The sequence below is a fragment of the Ascaphus truei genome, chromosome 4 (assembly GCF_040206685.1).
Source record: "Ascaphus truei isolate aAscTru1 chromosome 4, aAscTru1.hap1, whole genome shotgun sequence".
NCBI lineage: Eukaryota > Metazoa > Chordata > Amphibia > Anura > Ascaphidae > Ascaphus > Ascaphus truei.
Genome location: NC_134486.1, coordinates 352,105,098 through 352,128,815, shown reverse-complemented (window position 1 = coordinate 352,128,815; position 23,718 = coordinate 352,105,098). Strand labels below are relative to the sequence as shown.

General features: G+C 39.5%; 1 protein-coding gene across 1 annotated transcript in view; it reads right to left on the bottom strand.

The window, feature by feature from the left end:
* The window catches only part of SNTG2 (syntrophin gamma 2), a 503,218-nt gene that overhangs the window by 442,195 nt on the left and 37,305 nt on the right, over positions 1–23,718 (bottom strand). The window contains exons 2-8 of the mRNA XM_075595051.1: positions 21,970–22,066; positions 20,594–20,868; positions 20,051–20,242; positions 18,454–18,531; positions 17,309–18,088; positions 7,994–8,121; positions 7,621–7,758 (exon numbers count right to left, since the gene is read on the bottom strand). Of these exons, the coding sequence (XP_075451166.1) occupies positions 7,621–7,758; positions 7,994–8,121; positions 17,309–18,088; positions 18,454–18,531; positions 20,051–20,242; positions 20,594–20,868; positions 21,970–22,066 (1,688 nt within the window). The remainder of the gene's footprint in view (positions 1–7,620; positions 7,759–7,993; positions 8,122–17,308; positions 18,089–18,453; positions 18,532–20,050; positions 20,243–20,593; positions 20,869–21,969; positions 22,067–23,718) is intronic.

Below are 23,718 nucleotides of genomic sequence, written 5' to 3'. Positions count from 1 at the left end.
AAGTCGTCATTTGATGACGAAATGCGTAGGGCGTGGCTAGACTCCGGCCGCCATTTGCCCACGAACACTGCTACTGTGTGACTGTAGAATTTTGGCTCCCGTGTGCGGCTCTCCCGGCTCTCCAGGACTATTATCTATCACACTAGTGACATTGGAGGCGTTTGTTTCCTGGAGGGACCTTTCCTAGTGAACACCAGAGGTGAAGGACCCCTTTTCCGGTTCCGGTTCCACGGAGGAGACTCACGTGACGACGCCATTGATTGCGGACGCATGCTGGTGATTGAGCTGTTTGGCACATGAGAGCCTATCTCATACACGCCTATATTTGCTGTATCTTTTTGAGTGGGCATTTGTAAGATTTTATGTTCATTTAATACATTTTTATTGTGGTAATGCACTAGGTGTGCGCCTGTTTCTTTCTCTTTCCTTTTTACTAGATATCATTAGGGACTGGTGATCCCTTTGAAACAGGCTGCAAGAAACCAAAGACATTACCACTGGAACAGGACTTTATGTATTGAAGGTTTTTAATTACATCTTTTTATTTTTTGGCAATTTTTTCTATTTTTTACTTAATAAATATATTTTTTAGTTTTATATATACTCTTTAGGGTTAATTGTCAGGAGATTGCATTTACATTGTATTTTTTAAGGTATTATCATAGTGTACTAGCCCACTTTAGCCGCCCCTCTAAGCATACCCATTGTAGCTACTGTTTCTCTTGTTAATATTTATATTATTAATTGGGTTATTTAACGGCGCTACTTCAAATTCTTTTTCTAGTTATATATATATATATATATATATATATATATATATATATATATGTAACCCTTCTATGGTACCCCACCCAACATGAGATTGGGGGGTACACTCCTTCTGGTCACTCTGAGTGGTCTGGGTGCTGTGACCTGCTGGTAAACAGGAGGGCTGAGGGCTCCGCGGTGTTGTGGGGAGAACCAGGACAGGGACAGGAGGTGTGGGACAGGTTACCTTGCTCTCTCTGGGTGGTGCAGTGCCTCCAGCCAGTAGGGATCCCCTGGGGTCTCCAGAGGAGAGACCCCCACTAACACGCTATTCTCCTCACACCAGGAACAGTGATACACACACACAGCTTCTTTCTGTGGTTCTTTATTCAAAGCAGCATACACAGCATACAGCAGAACATCATAGGCCTGATCTTGCTCTCTGCATTTCTGCTCATGGCAGCTTAACTTCCCCCCCTCCTTACCCAGGTGGGGCAAGAGGGGGAGAACGATTCTCTGTCCCCTCTCTTCAATCTCTTCTCTCCTACTCCTACTAACTGACATACTATATTTTTGAAGACATGTCTCAATTTGAATATCCTCAGGGAGTGTCTCTAACTTTGAATCATTACAACTCAAAGCTGGATACCGATTGGCTCACACACACATCAAGGGGTGTTCCAACCCATATCCACCCTTTGGATTAACATGCTCAAAGGTTGCTTAGGCCCGCCTCTGAATATTGCTACAATACTTCAGAGCTGAAACTCACAAACAGGCCAACTGAAGGAATTAACCTTTCCACTGCCTGTTCTAACAGGACTGACAGAGGAAAGGCCCAGAATTAGCAATAGCTGCCGAAGGCCAGGCTATATATATATATATATATATATATATATATATATATATATATATATATATATATACATAAAAATTATGCTGGGTGCACACAAACAAAGAGCCACAGACCAAAAAGAATGAATAATATACTATATACTTATTAGAAATCCAGGTGCTTGCTGACAGACAGGGAACACCCACCAGTCTAATAGATACACAAAAAACATGAAGTCTGCAGCACACTCAATAGAAACAGGATTATTTAATCTCAATAGATCATCAGGCAATCACCAAAACTCCAGAGTGACTTACGTTTCAGACCACAATGCCTTTTAGAAACACATTGTTTAAATGGGTTTGCTCTTAAACATTGTTCTATAAATATTTCCAGATACAGTAGCAAAGGATACCAACACAATCTTTCATTCTTGCAACAAAACAACTAAAAAAAGTTGGCTTAAATCCTACAATATATTAAGATGAATGCCGGTGTGGTACTAGTAATGTCCAAATTTAAAACACAAATGAAAACAAACACATCTTTGCATTTATATTATGTTCACATTCCGTTTCTCTTACAACTGTCTTTTATAATCTTCCTTGGATAACTTTATTAAGATGAATGTTTAAATTAAACGATGAAATCAATTTTCACATTAAATAAATGATAAATAATAATAATAATAATAATAAAATACAATATTCATTGACATTATTTAGTATAGTCGAACAAAGAGAAAAGAAACCCTATAATGAGAGCACTCACAATGGCTGGGATAATTGAACACAAGAAAAAAGACACCTAACTAAACAGTTCTAATTGCAATGGTGAATACATTAAAATAACTTTTATTAAGAAATCAGATAAAATAAAGTCAATAATAAGGTATGCCTAGAGGGAATGCATAACTATGACAAATAAGCGAATTTAAATAATTACGGTGAATATATTCCTGGTTAAGCAACCCCACTAAATGTATAACAGTGGGCGTTGGTGATCACACTGGGATCAGGTATAGTCAATAGGACTAAATGGTTAGTATGTAGGATCCTAAGGAGGAATTGCTATATGATTGTAATAAGCTATGCTGCTCTTTGAGCCATGAAACAAATGCAATGACTACGCAAACGATGATTACATACAGGACCATAAATCAGGATAGATTGTCAATTTGGTAAAATGTCTATAATGACAATATCTTATGCCTGCAAGCAAGTGTGTGGTCCTGATGTTAGCCCCATAGTTATATATACAGGTGGATCTTATATACAATGCGGGTGTGTATCCGTAACTGATCTATATATCCAATGTGATCCGTTCCTGTCCTACTGTAAGTTCCATACAATTAAAAAGAACTCCGTGGGTTGTATGCGACTGGACAGCGTAACAGGCTAAACAAACGTCTGATACAGTGTCTACAAATCACAGTTCAAAGTTTCTTATAAAGTCAGTAATTACCAAGGTGCTTGGAGCACCAATAACTCTCTCCCAGGTGTGCAGACTTGTTCAGTCATTCTCAGTGTCTGCACTAAAAAACAGGGAGGGATGGATAGGAGTGAGCACAATCTTAGTGTTACGTAACTGGACAAAGTGACAGGCTTTAAAGCGTCTGACACTATGGGGTTCATGCAGTAAGCAACGGAAAGGCAATTCCCCACCAAAAATGGCTACCCCTATTCAGTAAGGGGCGAGAAAGTGGCGAGAATCCAAAAAAACGGCAGTTTGGCTGGCGGTTTTTTTTTTCCCGCCGATGGCGAGGCGAGAAGGCACTTTCCGCCTAAAATTGAAACATTTTCCGCAACGCTGTATTCTAGTAGTGGCGAGTAGCTAAGCGGAGCTATTCGCCACTCTAGAATGGTGTTTTTCTGGCGAATCAGCCACGCAAGAAAAAGTTGGCAAGGTGATGGTGAGAGGCTGCTGATGAGTGGTGGATCGGCACTTAGAAAATGTTCTGTCCTTTTTCCAGGCTGGGATTGATGCCAGTGGTCTCCGGAGCTGATACCATTAATACCAGCACCGGAGCCCCCGGCATGCATCCGAGGCAGGAAAAATGCATTTAAAGGCCGTGCCAGGTTAAACAGCCGTGCCAGGTTTATTGTGGGTAGCGGGGGTGGGTGAAGGGGGTATTTGGCCCTTGTTGTTTGTTTAGGGCTTGCGGGGGGTTGCGGGGGCTCTTAACCCCTTCACGACCATAGCAGTTAATACTGCTACGGTCATGAAGGGGTTAAGGCCTCCCGCTACCCACCCGCAAGCCCTAAACAAACCACCGCTGGGGCTAATACCCCCTTCACCCACCACGCTATCCACAATAAAAAGAAAACACACACAACAGCCCCACACTAACTAAAGAAATATATATACATATATATATATATATATATATATTACACCAACAACACCTATACCCCCCTAAGATACAGTATAGTAATGGGCACAATGACTATTATCCACAAATGGATAATAGTGCATGTGTCCATTTAAAATACATACAGAACAATAAATACATTAAATACATGTAGCACTCACCCATGCCCGGCTACCACGATGAAGGCCATCCTCATCTTCATCCTGCCCATGCCCCATCCGCTTCTGCAAAACAGACACAAGAATAAAAACATCCAATGCAATGTCCCCTAACCCCTTAATCACCATAGCGGTTATTAACCGCTACAGTCATTAAAGGGTTAACCCACCATCACCCACATACCCTACCCCACTACCCCTCCACCCCCTGAGGCCTAACCACCCTCACCCACTACCCACAAGGGAGGCCTACCCACATACCCTTGGGGCCAATACCCCCTCCCCCCACCCCAACACATACAGTACAATAATGTGCCAAATAACTATTATCCACATAGGGATAATACATTATTTGGCCATTATTAAACACATTAAATACCATAGTAAAATAAAGAAAATTCTACTAACCTCATCAATAAGAAGGCCCCGTCGCCAGCATCATCCTTGTGGTCCTTAGCCAAAATAATACATAGCCAATACATTGCAATGACATTCACATATCAATGAACCCCTTCATCACCTTATCGGGTACTAACCTCAAAGGTAAATATGGTGTTAAGCCATCCTCAAAATGGCAATACCACTTATCCATAACATCCTCAATGAAATAAAATGCAATTTCCTAAACAAATAAAATGTAATCATCCAATCTATAGCATCAAATGCCAATCCAAAGTCTCAAATGCCACTTAAAACATTGCATTTACATTGTATACATGCTGCATAAAATGTAAGCTACATGTAGACGCTGCAAATCAATGTTAACAATACAATATTTCAAATAAAATAGCATTACATCAAAAGAAGTATAATATATATATACAATGTACTCCAATAAAGTCACCATCAATCAATTAACATACATGAATTACATCCTAAAACTAGTAAAATACCATCCATACCAATTACACAATTAACTATAGCAACTGTGTAGACGTACGTTCACAGAGGTAAACAATTGGAGACTTTATAAGGTGAAATTATAATAGGCTTTATTGTGCCTTTTTCTTTTCATCAGGAAATCATCCAAACACAGGGGGGGGGGGGGGACAAAGCTTCTATTCACTTGGGAGTATTTCTAGTGAAATCCTATGCAATTAATTCACATCTCCGTTAGTTAAGCATTTCTCCCAGCCCCAAACATATAGCATGAAATAAGCAGATATAATTAATTAATTAATTAATTATGAAAGTCTTATTTGTTTCTTGGAGGGAAAATCTTCTCAGTTCCTGGTTCAGCTCCCTTCACTCAGGGTGTGTCAGCTTCAGGTTTAGTAGTTTTCCCTGTGTCTTGAAATCAGCTCTGCTGTGTCTTCTGGCAGAGCTCAAGACATGTGGTGTCTCCAAAGGTCAGCTCACAAGTGAGCTAAGGAGTCCCTTCCTGTCTCAACAGACAGGCTTTTGTAAGCAAACTAGATCAGGCAGGTGGTGTTTATTAATTGACTACCAGAAGTCAACCCCCCACACTGCTAGATTAAAGGCACATTACTTGAACAGGGATTACTCCCCTGTTACAAACCGTTTCAGAGAACAAGTTACCATCATACAAAATAGGACACCAACAATTACAATATACTAAAGCAAGCCTCACCATTACCTACAGTACAGCATAGAAGCCTAAAAATTACATCTATCTAATTATAAAATACATTTAACACATATCTATGCATAGCAGCATAGCCAAAATCATTTACAATAGTGCAAAGAAAGCTTTTACAACCCTATCATTTCTTACACTGTATGTATATATCTCTCTAGACATACATACATACAGTGGCAAGAAATGATGTACAATAAAAAAATAAACACATGAAAAAAGCAAAAAAAAAACATAGTTACATTAAATACATTTCTTTAGTTAACTTACAATTACTTGACCCACTCACCGACTCCCATTAGTCAGCTTACTCACGAACCAATCCACGAACAGGAACCCATAAAATAATAAACCAGAACATAATAAACATTAAAATAATAAAACACGACAATCCAGGGGTCTTCTACTTGTAATCCATCTTCATCTGTATTCTTCTATCTTCTTCCGGGGTCTTCTTCCCATCTGCTGCCACGCCCTGGTCTTCTTTCTTCTCCGGAGGTCCTTCCTACTCGGCGTCTGGCTTCAAAATGAGACGACATAGGCTTTTAAAGGCCTATGACGTCACATTTTCGTCATGGTTCCCATGGGCCTGATTGGGCCATGAAAACCATGTGTTTTGGCCGATGGAAAAAAAATGATCACGTCACTTAAAGGCAATGAAAGCACAGCCAATCAGAATGGCTTTGCTTCAATTGCCTTTAAGATGACGTCATTAAAAGAAACATGGCCGCCCTCACATGGTACGGTAGCCAATCAGAGCGTGGGAAGTCTATCCCTACTCTGATTGGTTCTAGTACCATGTGACAGGCTTTCAATGACGTCATATCCGTTCTTCCCCAAGCCTCTGTCACATGGTCTGCTAGAGCCAATCAGAGTTGGGATGGAGTTCCCACGCTCTGATTGGCTGCCGTACCATGGGGGGCCGGTATCACTCTGCTTTGTTTACATTCTGCGGTCACGTGATCGGGACCTTAAAATGCAGAGAGATACCGGCACCTCATAAAGGGGCCTGTATCTCGGGAAGCAGGGGGTCGCCGGACCTGAAACCAATGCGGTTCAGCTCCGGAGACCCCCTGCACATGTACACTATGAATAAAAATGGTTTTAACAATAATTTTTAATGTGCTGATGTTTGCTCCGCAGGGGACAGCTTCTCTGCAGTTTCTCGCCAGGCAGCCGTCTCGCCACCGGTTACTAGCAATTTTATCAAATGGTGGTGGCGCATTCATTCGCCAGGGATTCGCCCCTTACAGCATACAGCGAGTTTAACACGCCAAAAACATGGCTAATTGCTAAACTGGCTAATGCATTTTTCCGCTGCTTACTGCATGATGCCCTATGTCTCCAATGTTACGATTTGAAATGTGAATCCAAAAAGGTAATTTACCCTAATAACTAAAACACCGTAGGCTCCCTCTCCTGGTAATTGGTATACTTGCTGGGGTGCTCTATTGTGAGGTAGATACAAGGAAATAATTCAGTTGGCACTCACAGGGTCTTGGAAAAATGTAAATTTCTTAAATAAAGTGCATCACCATTTCAGTGCCCACCAGGACCTTTGTTAATTATTTAGTATATACAGGGCAACAGTAGCATTTATTTAAAGACAGCCTTTTCTTTAGACTTTTAGATGTTTTGTTTGTCTTATTTTACTGGTGTCTAGATTTTACTGTTCATTCATTTGTTTTTTTATTTATGCACTGTATAATTCAAGTTTATTTTTGTTTATTTTTGCTTAATAAAATAATTACAATAAAATGATTCAAACGTAAAGCACAAACATGAAAACTTAAATATATGAAGATTCTAGCGATATAGAAAAAGTGTTGGCAAACTTGGAAAATAAAATCAAGAAAATTGAAAGCAATGTACATTTGCAAAGTTGTTCCTTATTATCTAATGGATCACTTACATTTTCACTGTGGTTACTTTCAGTGGTACAGACAACGTCTTGCTTTTGTATTGTCAGTGCTTCTTTGCTAAGTTTGAGACGTATATCACAAGCATTCTCTGAACCTTCATGATACAATTGTGCAATACCAGCTTTAGTCTGTGGAAACAAAAAAAAAGCCATGTTGACGGTAAAGAAATTAAGCTAAAAAAAGTTTAAAAAAATGCAAGCACATATAAATGTTAGGAAATGCATATTCCAAATGTTTCTTCCAGCAACGTTTAAAGGTGCAGAAATGCCCCCAAATCAACTTCAAGCCAAATATACAGTACATATGGATGTCAACCTTCAAAGACACAAAGGAGTCAGATTTAGGGATTCAGGACCAAAATACTGTATGGCTTTTAATAAAATAAATGTTATCAGTGAGTCTCCCTTGCACTATGCCTCTACGGGTACTAAAATTCAGTGTGACTGACTCAAAATCAGTAAGAATCACAAAAAAATTATGAGTTGACAAGTCTGCATCATAAACAACAAATTTCTTGTATTACCCAACGTTAGGAAAGAAACCCCTAGAGAGGAAAGTGGAGCACAACCCAGAGACAAAACAGCAGGAACTAGCAAACCATAGGTTAAAAAACTCCTTTAATGGTCCAAAAGGGGGGGGACACCATAGAAAAATACACTAACCACCCACTCTGACGCGTTTCGGGCAAAGCCCTTTGTCAAAGAGTATACTCGTCAGAGTGGGTGGTTGGTGTATTTTTCTATGGTGTCTCCCCCCCTTTTGGACCATTAAAGGAGTTTTTTAACCTATGGTTTGCTGGTTCCTACTGTTTTGTCTCTGGGTTGTGCTCCACTTTCCTCTCTAGAGGGTTTCTTTCCTGATCTTCAATCAAGATGGATGCACGCCTACATGGATTCCCTGCTCCTTATACCTGTATATCAACAGTGAGTGGACTTTGATATTATACTTATTGCATTACCCATATTGTTCTGTGACTTTATCTGAGTGTGGTTGGGGAAAAGGGGATCCCTAGCCTTTGATTTTGTGTCCCCCCATTACCCAATAAATCCCACTCTAAGATTTAAGCCAAATTGGCAGTCACGTGCTTTTGAACTCTTATTAGGATGACAACATTGTCAAGTGCTCTGAAGGAGTTATATACAAGTTTCAAACTAGGAATCCGATGTCCTTTATGTTATGAGATTTGCTATATCTCTGGATTTCTTCTGTTGCACCAATTCTGGACTCTATTGGCTCTATGCAGTAAGCGTTGATAAGGGTTTTTTCGCCATTTTATAGGCAGAATTGGGTTTGAGATTCAGTAAGCGCCGATATGTGCTTGATTTCGGCAGGTTTCGTAGCCGATAATTGTGTTATGGCCAGTCTGCTGTCGATAAGCCTGTTTTCGGCACTTATCGCCACTTTTTTAAATCGGCTGTATTCAAGTAGCAAAATCAGCTTATCGGGGCTGATCGGCACTAAGAAATTGAGATGTTATGGCCAATTTCTCCCGCCAACTAAAGTTGACAAGTTGGAGGGGAGAACGATCGCTAAGGCTGCCGGTACGGCACTTAGAAAAAAAAAATCATCTGCACATCAATGGAGTCAATGGAGCGGGGACGTATAACATTATAGTACTGTTTACGTTCCATTGCTCACAATACAAATGTGATTAGCATTACAGTGTGGGGGGCATTCACTGCATTGTGTCACACCTGACGTGTATTATTTGATAAACATTGTACTTTTAGATGTTTTCATCATTTGCGTGTCACATTACTCATCATGTGATGATGTGTCAAGGGAAAATCCTATACTCAACTCTTAAAGGAGAACCTCACATCATATCACACATTTTACTGAACTGAGCGACAATTCTTTATATGATGTTACATATGTCACTCATCTAACACATACACCGTATATTCATGTTCCTTTACATTACACAATGCTTGTAATGTGTAACGCATCTTTAAACTTTCATGTACATCTTTCTTCTCATGTTTACCTGTACTTTGGGTCCTCCCTTTTTTCATGACGTCACTTATTGGACACTCAATCACATTGCATGTTCACATTGTAAACGTTACATTACAAGCACTTCAACCTAACTTATACACACATGTAATTAATCATTGTGACACCTTTCAAACTGATTCTATAGCAACTATCCTCATTACAGAAATGTATGCATATGCACACGAGAATTCATTGTTGTGAACATGTGACAATAACATGGCTAATTACACATGTTGCAGCAAACATTTTACACGTCGATCTCAGGCTTATTGTCTATTTACATGACTGACTGTTGCGTTCAGAAGTGTTACATGCATTGCACATTACACTAATAATTTTCAAACAATGTTTGTACAAAGCTTCACGTTACATCATTGGCAAATATCATGATTGCCTGCTGAATACACAGAACAAATAATTCTTTGTTCAAATGGACACAGCTTGTGAGCAAAGTACTTTAATATGTTAATGTAACACCTTGCTTTTTACTATGTCACCTGACATCATCACATACCTATTTAAAGGACGCCCATTACCTGCTCATTCACAGCTACTCATTTCAAAATGTTGCGATTGTTTAGGAGACAGAGGAACATTCTTTTTCATGACATGCTTGCTGATGAAGAGAATGACATAGGGCAAGGGAGGGACAGAGCCAGGGACAGTGACAGGGACAGGCACGCGGATACGACAGGGACAGGGAGAGGGACAGGCCGAGGGACAGGTAGAGGGACAGGAGATCAGAGGAGAAGACAGAGGAGACAAGTTGTGCCTCGTCCGCGTGTGTACAGGGAGAGAACCCTGTTAGATGGGATGAGTGAGGAGGAGATAGTCAGTCGCTATCGTTTGAGTTCAGCAGCAATCTTATCTCTTTATGAGGAGATAAGGGGAGATTTAGATTTTTTGACAGCCAGAGGTCGTGCAGTCCCTGGGCTTGTTAAAATGCTGTGCTCATTACATTATCTTGCTTCCGCGTCATTCCAGACAACTGTGGGCATAGTGGGCGGGGTCTCGCAATCTACATTCTCACGGGCCTTTACCAAGTTTCTCTATGCACTCAATAGACGCACTAGGAATTATATTCATTTTCCTACAGAGGTGACAGAGTGGCTGGAAGTCAGGAATGGCTTTTATAATATAGCAGGGATACCATGTGTGCTGGGTGCAATCGATTGCACACATGTTGCTTTGATTGCACCTAGTCAGAGTGAGCATGTTTACCGTAATCGTAAGCACTACCATTCACTTAATGTACAGGTGGTATGTGATGCCACGATGAGGATAATGCATGTGGTACCCAAATTCCCTGGTTCCAGTCACGATTCCTCTATCCTGAGGAACTCTTCAGTCTTCCATGCGTTCGAAGAGGGACATTTTGAACATGGTTGGCTGCTGGGTGAGTACAGATTTGGATGTTGTAACACAAAACACATTTTTCTTTAGGAATGTTTTCATTGTAGAATCTTATCACTAATGTAAGCTTATGTGTGCTCCATTGATTATAGGTGACTCGGGATACGGAATTAGGCCGTGGCTCTTGACTCCGGTGCTAAACCCTCAAACTGAAGCAGAGGAGAGGTACAATGCAGCCCATATCTCTACAAGATCTGTTATAGAGAGGACATTTGGCCTACTCAAGACCAGATTTAGGTGTCTCGACAGAACTGGTGGGCTCTTCTATACAAGCCTCAAAAAGTGTCTGATATTATTATTGCCTGTTGCATTTTGCACAATGTGGCACTCAGACACAATGTACAATCAGACATAGCTGAGCCTTTGGTAGACGAGCATCCCACCCATGTAGCTGCTGAAAATGAACAAACAGCCAGTGGTGGCCAGACACGCCAGAATCTCATAAATTCGTTTTTTTCTTGTAAGTAAAAACATATATGTTCCTAGTACTACTTTTATAGATTAATTATGTTATATTAACAATAATGTTTCTTTATATAACCTTCTGTTAGGACACAGATGAATATGGGTTGCACACCTTTCTTTTCTCTGCTGTGTGCACAAAGGGATGTGGCACCGGTATGTTATTGTTGCACAGGTTATATAATCCCTCTTCCATTGTAAATTAGTTGTGTGTATGTGAATACAAGTGTTGTAACAAAGCAGTAATATTTTAGCTTTGTGTTGTTCCTTATGCAAACACAATACACATAGTATGGCCATAGTCATTCATTCTTGCAGTATGGTTACATACAATGTTATTGTTGCAGTGTAACATGTACATCCATATGATGTATACACCAGGCTGGTTTACATTTTGAATGTCATAAAATATACATGGTGTTGCACATTGAACACCAAATACACACTTTGCTGTGTTGCTTACGCTACTGAAGATGGCATGTCAATGTTTGCAATTTATATATTGTTCCATTGCATTATAGGTATATCTCCAGTATGACTGATCATGGTATGTATATTTGCTGACATCTGTCATAGGATGTGCCTACCTCAATATTCGTATAATTATTTGAAGTAAAAATCCAACATATTGGTAAACGATAAATGTTACATACATGTACTTTCTGTATCATGTACATGCATTTAGCTACTAATGAGGTTTAATGTGCATTGTATTATAAAATGATTACTTCCATTTAATCACATTTAATGTATGTTCCCTTATAATTTCCATTAATGTAATATAGAGGTGTTTGGAGAGAAGGGGATAACTGTAGATATTTTTTTACTTACGGGAGCTCATTAATCACGGATGCAATTGACTGATCGTAACACTCCATGCATGAATGCCTGTAATCACAGCAATGCGTTGTACATCTTATATTTAGCAATGTAGGTGATTATTAATGCTATACATTATTTGTCAACATTAATTAAACATTGTCACATGTGTATGTATAAGTCACACATGTGTGTTGATGTGACCTACATGTAACAAGTGTCAAACTGTAATCAAAACCACAATTGTGTCAACAATCTTACTGTAATTTTGCATTAATAATTACCCACAATCACAATGTTCTTAATATATTTGGAATGTCATTGACGTCACTTCATCATTATCATGATGATAATTAACAAGTATTCTCAAAATATAAACGTCAATCACATGCACATTAGCATAGGCACACTTTTTAAGACAACTGTTTGTGTCTGTATCAATTTGTTTATGATCCATGTATAACACCGACAAATGATAACAGCAGCTTTATTATGGTAGGTTATATCATCATATTGACTGTACTATTTATGTTTAGAAAGTTTAATGAACACAGTAAACTATACTTAGTTTATTACATGAAATATACACATAAATGTACTTCATTACATGATGTTGATGTAATATTCATAACATCATGCATTGTAGGGGACCACAACATCTTGCCAATAACATTCTTTGCTACAGTCCCAAACCATTTCATCAACATACCCATGTAACAAGAAATTTTTAACTATAAATGGCTAGTTGGTTGTAAGTGTCCTTTACATTGGGAGAAGGAGTGGGTCAGTGAGTAAAGACACAGACTGGCACAGAGAGTTTGAAGCAGGGGAGACTGGTTCAATTCCCGATGTCGGCTCCTTGTGACCTTGGGCAAATCACTTTATCTCCCTTTGCCTCAGGCGCCAAAAAATAGATTGTAAGCTCCACGGGGCAGGGACCTCAGCCTGCAAAATGTCTCTGTAAAGCGCTGCGTACAACTAGTAGCGCTATACAAGAACATGCTATTATTATTATTATTACATAGTTTCGACAGTCATACGTTCCATTACACAATAGAATACACAAATGTGTTAGCAGAGTGGGAATGGTTGTTATATATAAAACACACCATGCCATAAAATGTTAGTAGTAATTAAAGAACATGCAAGAAAAATTCTAGCTGCACTCTTTTGCAACATCATTATGTTAATTAAGTGCTTATGCAATATAGGCATAAGGGTATCACAATTTTAATTGTTTGTTAATAAGCGCTGCAAGCAATATAAAATTAGTTCCATATGTAGTATAGTAGTCGGTGGCTCCTCCTCACAATCATCTCATATAAAGGTAGACTCTTCTGAAATCATACATTGATCCGATTGTATCTTGCCCGACATCTCTGAAATACAGCAAACACATGATGATCAAAGATGGCACCTTACTATATAATTATCCGTGACAACGCGTTACACATCTCTATATGATTGTGTACATACACACGTCACTCAGTTATATGTTAGAAGTACAACTAAACATCATTATGTATTCGTTTGTAAAATTAGTAGCACGCATAACTATGTATATGAAGTTAACGTTGGGTGTATACTTAAAAATGTGCGCGCACATCTTACTGTGCGCACGCACTTCACGCTTGGGTCGACTAAGTGTTAGCGCATGCGCAAAACAATGCGTACGTGGTGCGTTCAATACATGTTGTAAATACCATTAACCATAAAATATTTCTTTCTAATACAATGAAGGAGAAACTACATTCGTTCTAAACGACTACATCTGTATTCTTTTTAAACAGACGTGTGTGGACAGAAAGCACGGCCGAAAACACAATGCGCAAATGCAATACGTGTGACGTCATGTTAAGCCAGCGTGAAGCGCACGCAAACACTCCTCCCACTGAATTAACATTCGGCTAACGCCCAGTGCACGCCCACAAACACAGACGCGCACGCATGACACAGTGCAGTTACCGTAACTATAACAAAACAACTTTGACGCGCACACGTCGCTTGGGGCGGGACTTACATCCGTAATCCATTTTAAGGACGCCTTGGCACATGACAAGGGTCCCACGTCATACGTGGTCGACCGGGTTTTTTTTTAAGATGTTGCATGATAAAAAAACAGGTGTGTGTTACAGTTATGGTAACATGTTGCTAATATGTTTAAAGGGATGGGAAACTACGTATATTTATTCCGTGAGCAATGTGTACTAATCTTTCTGGGTCTACTATATTGTAATAGGAAACAATGTGTTTGTGATCGCTACATGTTATGCAGTCTGCAATGTTACGCTGTATCCACGCATTTAAAGTAAAAATGGTGGTTACAAAAAAAAAAAAACTTTTAACGCTGAGGCAAGGCATAACGATTGTTATATTTACCATTCTTGTAGAAGTAACACTTCGTCTGCCTGCAACTGGTCGCTCCAGAAAACCAATGCATTTGCATCCATGGTTGACCCAAACGCTGAATCCTGTATGACACACATCTCCTCCATGAGGCGCTCATAGGAATCGCCACTGCCTTCTTCAAACAATTGGTCCGGAGGTAGGTTCATTTCTTCGGTTACCCATTCGAATGCGTTTGCAGCAGAAAGGCTTGGTAAAAAATCATAGTAGTTATGTTCTTGTAGAATGTGTGTTTCAGGAATGGAGGGTGCAGATATTGCAGCAGGTATCGATTCACACGGAACAGTAGTAGCGGATCCATTGCTATTGTTATTTGGAATAAATATGCTATTTAGCAGTATATATGTGCCGTGTTCCACGGTGATTTTATTTTCCTTAGCAATCTGCCAAAAACCATACCTTTCTTGTAGCTTATCCTACACACGTTCAAAACATTCATTAGTTGATAAAGTGAATCTTACAGAGGATTTAAAATTTCGCGTCCGCCCAGGTTCTTGGTAATAAGGGTACTTTGTTCTAATCAAATCATAGATTTGGCCCACGTTGGCTTTCTGTTCCGCAGTTGAGACGATCGCCTCCGCTATCATCATTTTATAGCCTTTGTGTGGATGGCTGTTTTGAATCATATCGTTAGCCATTGCAGCTTAACAGAAAATCTGACTGTACTTCAATGTTGTCTGCTCACAATGCTCAAACTAGTAGAATGTTATCTATTTAGTGTCTTTCCATTCAAGGTCACAAAATGTTTCTTCTTTTACTCCTGTTTTCAAGCACCAATTGGAGTTGTACAAATAATTGGTTCACATTTGTGGTTTCTGATAGGCATTTCAGTGTGAATGCCACATTAAGCTACTTTTATCTACTTTCTCAAAACAACTGTACAATTTTAATTAAAAAACACTGTGGGTTGAGGAAAGAAACATTGTACGCTTTATGAAAATAGTGCTTACACAGCCATATAATGAAATACACACACACCTGCAAATGTTTTAATCTTTTTTTTTGTTCATACATTTCAGTGTCTATTTTTCAGTCTGGTTAACTCCCTGACTGCATCAGAGTTTAAGTAAGTGTGTATATGTATATATATATATATATATATATATATATATCTGTCTCATAAATATATAATATACATATAAATATATATTATATTATATATATATATATATTACAATATACATATGTATATGTGTGTAAAACCAAACTTTTAATGTGTGTGTATATTACAATATTTAATGGCTTATATGTAAAGAGGGATTTTAATATTGGTGTGATTTATTTAAAGGTTTAAATAATAGAGGCTTACAATGTTGTATGGCCTTTGACATTGGCTTGTGAGCAATTGTGATTTACCATCAAACAACGCCTTTTTTTAATTGAGAAGGCCTGTAGTGTTACAACCAATAATATATCTATGTAATCCAGTTCTACACAGATCATATTGATGGCAGTAAGTAGGCCTTGTATGAAACCTATTTAAATGGTGATAAACATGAGTGAATTAAGTGATTAATAATTGTTTAAGGCTCATACTGTTATAGGCTCACAGTAAGTATATTTCACAAACTGTAGGCCTGTATTATTACAATACTGTGTTTTCACAAGGAAGCATTAAGTGTATGTTTTGTGAAAATACATGTATACCAGTTTAGATAGTACAAATAATATATATATATATATATATATATATATATATATATATATATATATATATATATATATATATATATATATATATATATACACACACTCTGTGTGTGTGTGTGTACATATATCCATACATACTACATATATATTACTAAACATTCACAGATATGTTATTGAAAACAGAACTCATAAATGATTAAAGGACAACATTAGAATGTTCAAGCAAGGTGAAGGTAAGTAATATTTAACACTTAATCCTGCTGTACACGGACAAGAAAGATGTTAGCAGTTAAATAGATGTGTGTTTTTAATTGCATGTGAATAATATTTACATGCAATGATTACATCAAGTAACACACCCAAATACAATGTTTTGCAGGTAAGTAAATGGCAGCTTCTCTAAACATAGCAACTGGGTCCTGGTGGACCATTACTGAGCAGATGATTAATACATAAATATTCATAACACCATTCATTAGGACTGTTAACATTTCCAAAACTTCACGTGTACAATGACATACTTGAATGTTTGGAAACAACAGGTCTTCAGCATACATAAAATATTCATTTGATAATCTGAAGTCAACAAAACAAGGCCAAAGACATATTTACTTAATTATAAAATTTATTATTTTTTTTCCTTTTGAGAGCGAGTCACAGGCCTGCTTGTTGTCTCTTGGATTTTTCTTTTCCGTTTGGCTACAACTTGAGTCACAACAGAGCCACTTTGAGTGGCCTGTGGCACTTCACGGGCAGGGCTTGTGGCCAGTGACTGTTCATGGGCAGGGCTTGTGGCCAGTGACTGTTCATGGGCAGGGCTTGTGGCCAGTGACTGTTCACGAGCAGGGCTTGTGGCCAGTGACTGATCACGGGCAGGGCTTGTGGCCAGTGACTGTTCATGGGCAGGGCTTGTGGCCAGTGACTGTTCACGGGCAGGGCTTGTGGGCAGTGACTGATCACAGAAAGGGCTTGTGGGCAGTGACTGATCACGGAAAGGGCTTGTGGGCAGTGACTGATCACGGAAAGGGCTTGTGCCCACTGACACATGTGAGCAAGTTGGTACACAGTGCACAACTGATGGTTGGTCCGTTTCATGTTTGTTTTTTTTTGTTTGTGTCCAAAAACTGGTCAGTAGTAACTGCTTGTGCTTTTTTGTTTTTGCCGCCTCCTTTGTAGGTGTCAGCTCCAGAATTTCTACAGATGGCAGCGGTAGGATGTTGTCAGGAACATGCACAGAACTTTCTTCTATTTTACCGGTAACATCCCGACCTGGGGAATGAACATCAGATGCATGGGGTGAAAAATGACCACCATGTAAAGATCCTTCCTGTGATGTGTTAAAGTTGAAATTTGGTACTGTAGTCATTCTCAAGTAATTAGCTTGGGTTTGCTGAACAACTAATGCTTCTAATGACGTGTTTATTTTTTGCAATTGTTTAGGCACTTCAATGAAGACTCTGTGGAGATGTGACAATTGTGATATCGTTTCTTCCTGCAGTGATATCATCCTTTCGTGCACTGTCATCAGATCTGAATGGCGACGATTTTCAGCTTCAACAATTTTTCCCTCAGAAGCTACTATTGCATCGTATGTGTTACTTGATGGACGATTTGGCTGTGTAACTGTTTCAATGGGAACCTCTTCATGGTCACTTGATTGCATTTCTGTGTCTATGGCGGCATCATCATCATCATCTTCATCATCATGTTCTAAAAATAAATGTACACATTATGAAATGGCATGTTAATCTCTGCTGTTTTACTATGTAATTATACTGTGTCATAAGTAACACCTAACATGTTTCCATACGTTTTATAACGTCACATTAAAAACTACCTTGACTTACGAATAATGTTTGGACTCAGTATGAAATTAGAATGAATGAAAAGTTGCTCTAAACTCACAACTCCTACATGATACTTAACATCACAAACACAATACATGTTGTCTTAAACTTCATTTTCACTGACACTAAGTAATCCTATTTAAAGAACATGTGCAAAACAAATCATGAACATGACAACATAACATATAGAAGTGCACATATTATATGGGCACTACCTCATACACTCACCTTCTAGGTGTGTTGAGCTGCATGAACCAGGTGAAGACACTTGTTCCGTCTCAGGTGACACATGTCCTCCAGGGGCAACTATATATAACAATAACATCAGTTGTACATTTACATGTGTAAATATTGAACAAACAGTTATTGTATGTTCTGTATTTATGAGAAACTAACAGCAAAAGTTCCTTAACTGAAAATGTGTGTGTGAAAGTGAACATAAATAGTTGTAATAACAATGTACATGCCTGTGTACTTAGAACTTTTGAGTTCCCTAACATACAACATACTATGTTTCTGCAGTAATGCGTTAGGATAAATTGATTAAATTTGTACATACAAATCATATGTTGTGTAGTCATATCAGTATCATAATGTACATAACTATCATGAGATGAACATTCACAATGGTTATCATGAAGGTGGTCATATTGCAAAAAGATTCGTTTTTGGTAGAGGATATGTGTGGTACATTAATAGAAGCTGTGGCACACCTGAATGTGGCTGTCACTCAACAACACAACACATGCAGTGTGTGATAATGTGTTGTTGATATCAGTTGAACTATAGATATGAGTGAACGAATGTGTGACGTATGGTTTCATAACTAATGACTTGTTGGGGGATTTAGTACCTAGAGTTAAGCTTTCAAATGAGTGTGATTACCTTCAGTTTTGCTAGTCAGGTTGTAAGAACGGTATTCCCTTCCCCAAAAACCCTAATCAGGCAGACCTTTCAATTACTTCAAACAGGTGAAAATGGTGTGAACTAAGTTGACCGTAAGATGACCCTGTAATTTGGGTGTGTGCTGAACCCCACCCCCTCTGTTGACGTATATGCTGTGATGACATATTCATTGCAGCTGCTTTAACACAATGGTAGAGGAGCTAAATAGTCATCTGCAGTGTGCAAGTTATGAACACAATGACATAACATATGCTACGTGTGCCTCATTATGCTGTCTGTATATGACATCAAGCAAAAATTGACCTTTTCCTAAACAACTATACATTTGTTAGTGCAAGTTATGTTTGTAGGCCGTTGCATGCAATATATTCGATGCATGATTAGAATAGGCAGTAATGTCGTGTTTGTAGGAGTAAAATAAATAATATACACATTTATATTATACATATTTATGTTCTGTACCAGTAGCTAGTAATAATTTCTCATTAGCATGTGTTACACATGTGTGCTACCCTGTTGTTCCCCATCTTCGCCCACCATCAATTGCTTCCACTGCAGCAATGCTTTTTGGGAATTCACATGTAAATGACCACGCAATGGCACGTGGTATATTAGTTACTGCTTTTAGTAGGACTACAACATATATGTCTATTTTGAGATATATATATATATATATATATAGAGAAACAGACATATACATATATAGATGTAGGTATGCTTATATTGTGAAGACAGTATAAAAAGCAGTGGAAAAATGTTAAATAACTGTAAGAAACGACACGCCTAGAACAGTAAGATTTCTCACCTGGTGGAAATTGTGAGGGATAAATTCCGATGTCCCGGTCACCGGCCAAACCCTCCACAACGACGGGAAGTAATTTTCCCCGAAGCAGCTCCTCCAATGGAGTTAAGATCAGACGTTGTGGTGGCGGTCCACCTCCAGTGCCAGAAGCATGCACGCGTTGGTTTTGTATTTTCTTTTTCAATTTTGACCTAATATCGTCAAATCTTTTGCGACAATTCAGCTTGTCCCTGACACGATTCCCACACGCATTGACACCAATTATTATTGTGTCCCACATTTCATTTTTGCTTGAAGAACTTGTCCGCGCTTGAAATACAAACAAAATATATGACGTTAAATCATAATAATAGAAGCACCAGTTTCCTACACTGCTAGCTGTTCCAAGAGATAGCAAACATGCTGTTTTAGGTGTAATATGTAAAGCACATGAGCATTCACTACTAAACCTAGACATGTAAGCAAGCTTGCATTAATATTGTATGCAGTTATCGCAAATTGAACGCCTGTGTTTAGTTGTCCTTGAAACACATGATAAAAAGCTGTGTTTCCACAATAATTAACATAGACAGATATTCTGTACCCATATTTGCATATTAACAAAACTCACATGACCTAGGATCACATGTATTTGAAGAATAAATGGAAAGGTACACTTACCTACTAAATGTCCATAGAGACTGTCATAGTGCTCCAGAATCCCAGTGACAAGAGCTCTATTTTCCTGGTCATTGAAGCGAGGATTACGTGGCTTCTCCACACGTTTCTTCCGAGCAGGTTTAGGCTCAGAGCTTGGCTGCTGCTGACTGGACTCTCCTTGTTCCAATGGAAGAGACTCCAAAAGCTGGCCACCAGCAAGCACGCCACCACCAGACACCCCATCAGCAACTGAGCCACCAGCAGCACTCCCACTCCCACCATCAGCACTCGCACTCCTAGCACCAGCACTCCCACTCCCAGCAACAGCACTCGCACTCCCAGCACTAGCACTCCCACTCCCAGCAACAGCACTCCCACTCCCAGCAACAGCACTCGCACTCCCAGCACCAGCACTCCCACTCCCAGCAACAGCACTCCCACTCCCAGCAACAGCACTCGCACTCCCAGCAACAGCACTCACACTCCCAGCAACAGCACTCACACTCCCAGCAACAGCACTCGCACTCCTAGCAACATCACTCCCCTGAACAGTACGTTCACTCTGACGCATACTCGCACGAGTAGCACTACCACTCACACCAGCATCACTCTTCCCACGCTTTGTGGGCATACTTACAGCACTCACAAAAAACAGAAAACAAATGTACAGCCAATCACACGAAACACTTCCACATAGAAAACAAGACAAATATGTAAACAAAACAACAAAGGACAAAGCTTTCACAATACACAACAAGTCTCTCAGTCAATATGCAAATATTAAATCGCCCAGCTCTGTGCGTCTCTCTCTCTCTCACTCCCAACAACACAGAGAAAGATTAACAGTACACGTTGCCTTTAAATATGACGCGCTATCCAATACATGCTGGCTTCGCCTGATTCAGCAAGATTTTTGATTGGCGAACGTAACAGCACCCCGCCACGCACGCCGATACACCTGTGTGTGATCGGCAAATCATCGTGAGAGTGTGCGGATTTGTTTTCGTCTTGATTTTGAAGGGATTCGGCACTTACTGCATACGGAGAGGGAAAATCGCCAATAACATGACTAATCGGTAAGATTGCCGATTTCACATATTCGTCGCTTACTGCATGAGGCCTTATGTTCTGTTTTTTCTTTCTATTACCCAACGTTTCTTTTACAAAAGAGTCTTTTATAAAAATTGTACAGTATAGAAAGGTCCTTTCAAAAGTTTAGGAAAACATTTCTTATACTGTATACTAGGGTGTGCCAACCTCGCTCTCTGCAAAATAATGACAGGTTTGACTTTTTCTTTCCCTACCTTCTCTCTCTTCTCCACTTTCTCTCTCTATCTTCCCCCACTCCTTTCTCTCCCTCCCTTCTCTTTCTCCACTGCCTCTCTTTTATTTAATACCTTATTGTGTCCTTAATTATTTTAGACTTTCTCTTCTCCAGCATTCTTGCTTTCTCCTCACATATCAACTGACACTCTTTCTTCGTCTCATTTCTGTCTAAAATTTATAGCTACAGTACACATATCATACACTCCATTTCTGCCACCAGGCTATGTGCATTATGAATTTTTGTCATCTATTAGATATATCTCACCGAGGGGGGGACAACATAATTTTATAATGTAGAGAGATTATTAGAGGGGATTTTCAATTCTAAAGACCATAATTAAAAAGTCTGTTAATTTATCTTCCTGTTTGTTAAAATTACTTTGCATTGATATCATTCTCTATTGATTTCTCCCATTTTAATATTTTAATAAAGTATCCTCTCATGAACATGCAAAATTATTAATGGCCCCCTCTTAAGGAATGGTAAAATTATACATACAAAATAAGTAGCAAAAAGAAAAAAGCGCAAAACCAAACCACCTATTTCAATAGTATAATTATTGCAGATTGATATCACTATGCAGGGTGGTGCAGCTGGATGAAGGGTGTTTCTCAACACCCTATGGAAGATGTCACAAAGAACACTCCAGAGCGCAAACTCCACTCAGGCATGTAAAAAGAAGAAAAAAGACATACTGCAAATGTGTAATACAAAAAAATAAACAAGTGATAAATCTAGTGAGTGCGCACTCACGTGGCAGAAATGGATTTCAAGTTTATTCAGATAGTATCTGATATGTATCAATGGTGGATTCAGAACCTGCTCCAAATAGAACACAAGCGATATGACCACTCTGGGTCCAGAGTCCAAATCAGTGCTCAGCTGGTGCAGGTACTGTAGCTGGTAGCAGTCTCCTCGCGCGTAGGTCATATCATTTGTGTTCTATTTTGAGCATGTGAGATGAATGGGCTCACTGCTCATGTGTGTTTTAAATATAAAACTGTTTTACACTATTATACTGTTGCGGCTGAGTTTATTCTTACCTTTGCCCGGTCTCGGCCGCAACAGAAACCGGGCGCGCGCCGAGGTGTCCCGGGCGCGCGCCGGAGCCTCGGAGGATCGGTCCTCCGATCAGGGCTTCCCCCTCCCCTCTCCGGGTCCGCCGGGTCCCCCGGAGCCCCCCACCGCAATCCCCCACATCGCGGGACACCAGGGCTCCCTCGGGGAGCCCTGGGCAAGCACGCCATGAGCGCACACTTCCGATGAAGCGTGACCGCGCACCGATGACGCGCGGCACGCCGAGGGAAATAAACGAGCAAGCCGGGAAACCTCCCGGCTTGCGGCACTAGCCAGGTGAGGATAAAGTGTGCCGCCTCTGTAACTCTTCTTCTGCTATATGGTCGGGAGAGTTACTGCTGAATCCACAATTGATCCAGATTAGATACTGCTACGGCAGCTTTTATTTTAAAACTTCTCGGGGGCGTAGCAGTTGCATTTTCTAAATTCCACACGCTTCACCACATTCATTTCGCATTCATGCTGCAGCCGCACCACCCAGCACCAGGCTGATCCGCGGTTGATCTTTTAATTATAATAGTTCGGATTTAATTGGGGGCAATTCTTCGCGTATCCGCCAGGTGGCAGATATTCATGAATTGTAACGAATTATAATGTGCTACAGTAATGTATCTACTTGCAGGTGTTTAAAAAAACCCACAGTGGTCCATTGTGAATTGACCTTTGTACTGAAGAAGTTACAATACTGTATCAATTTAGGCGTTTCATAATAAAAACTTGAGTCTTTTTTACATACAGTAAC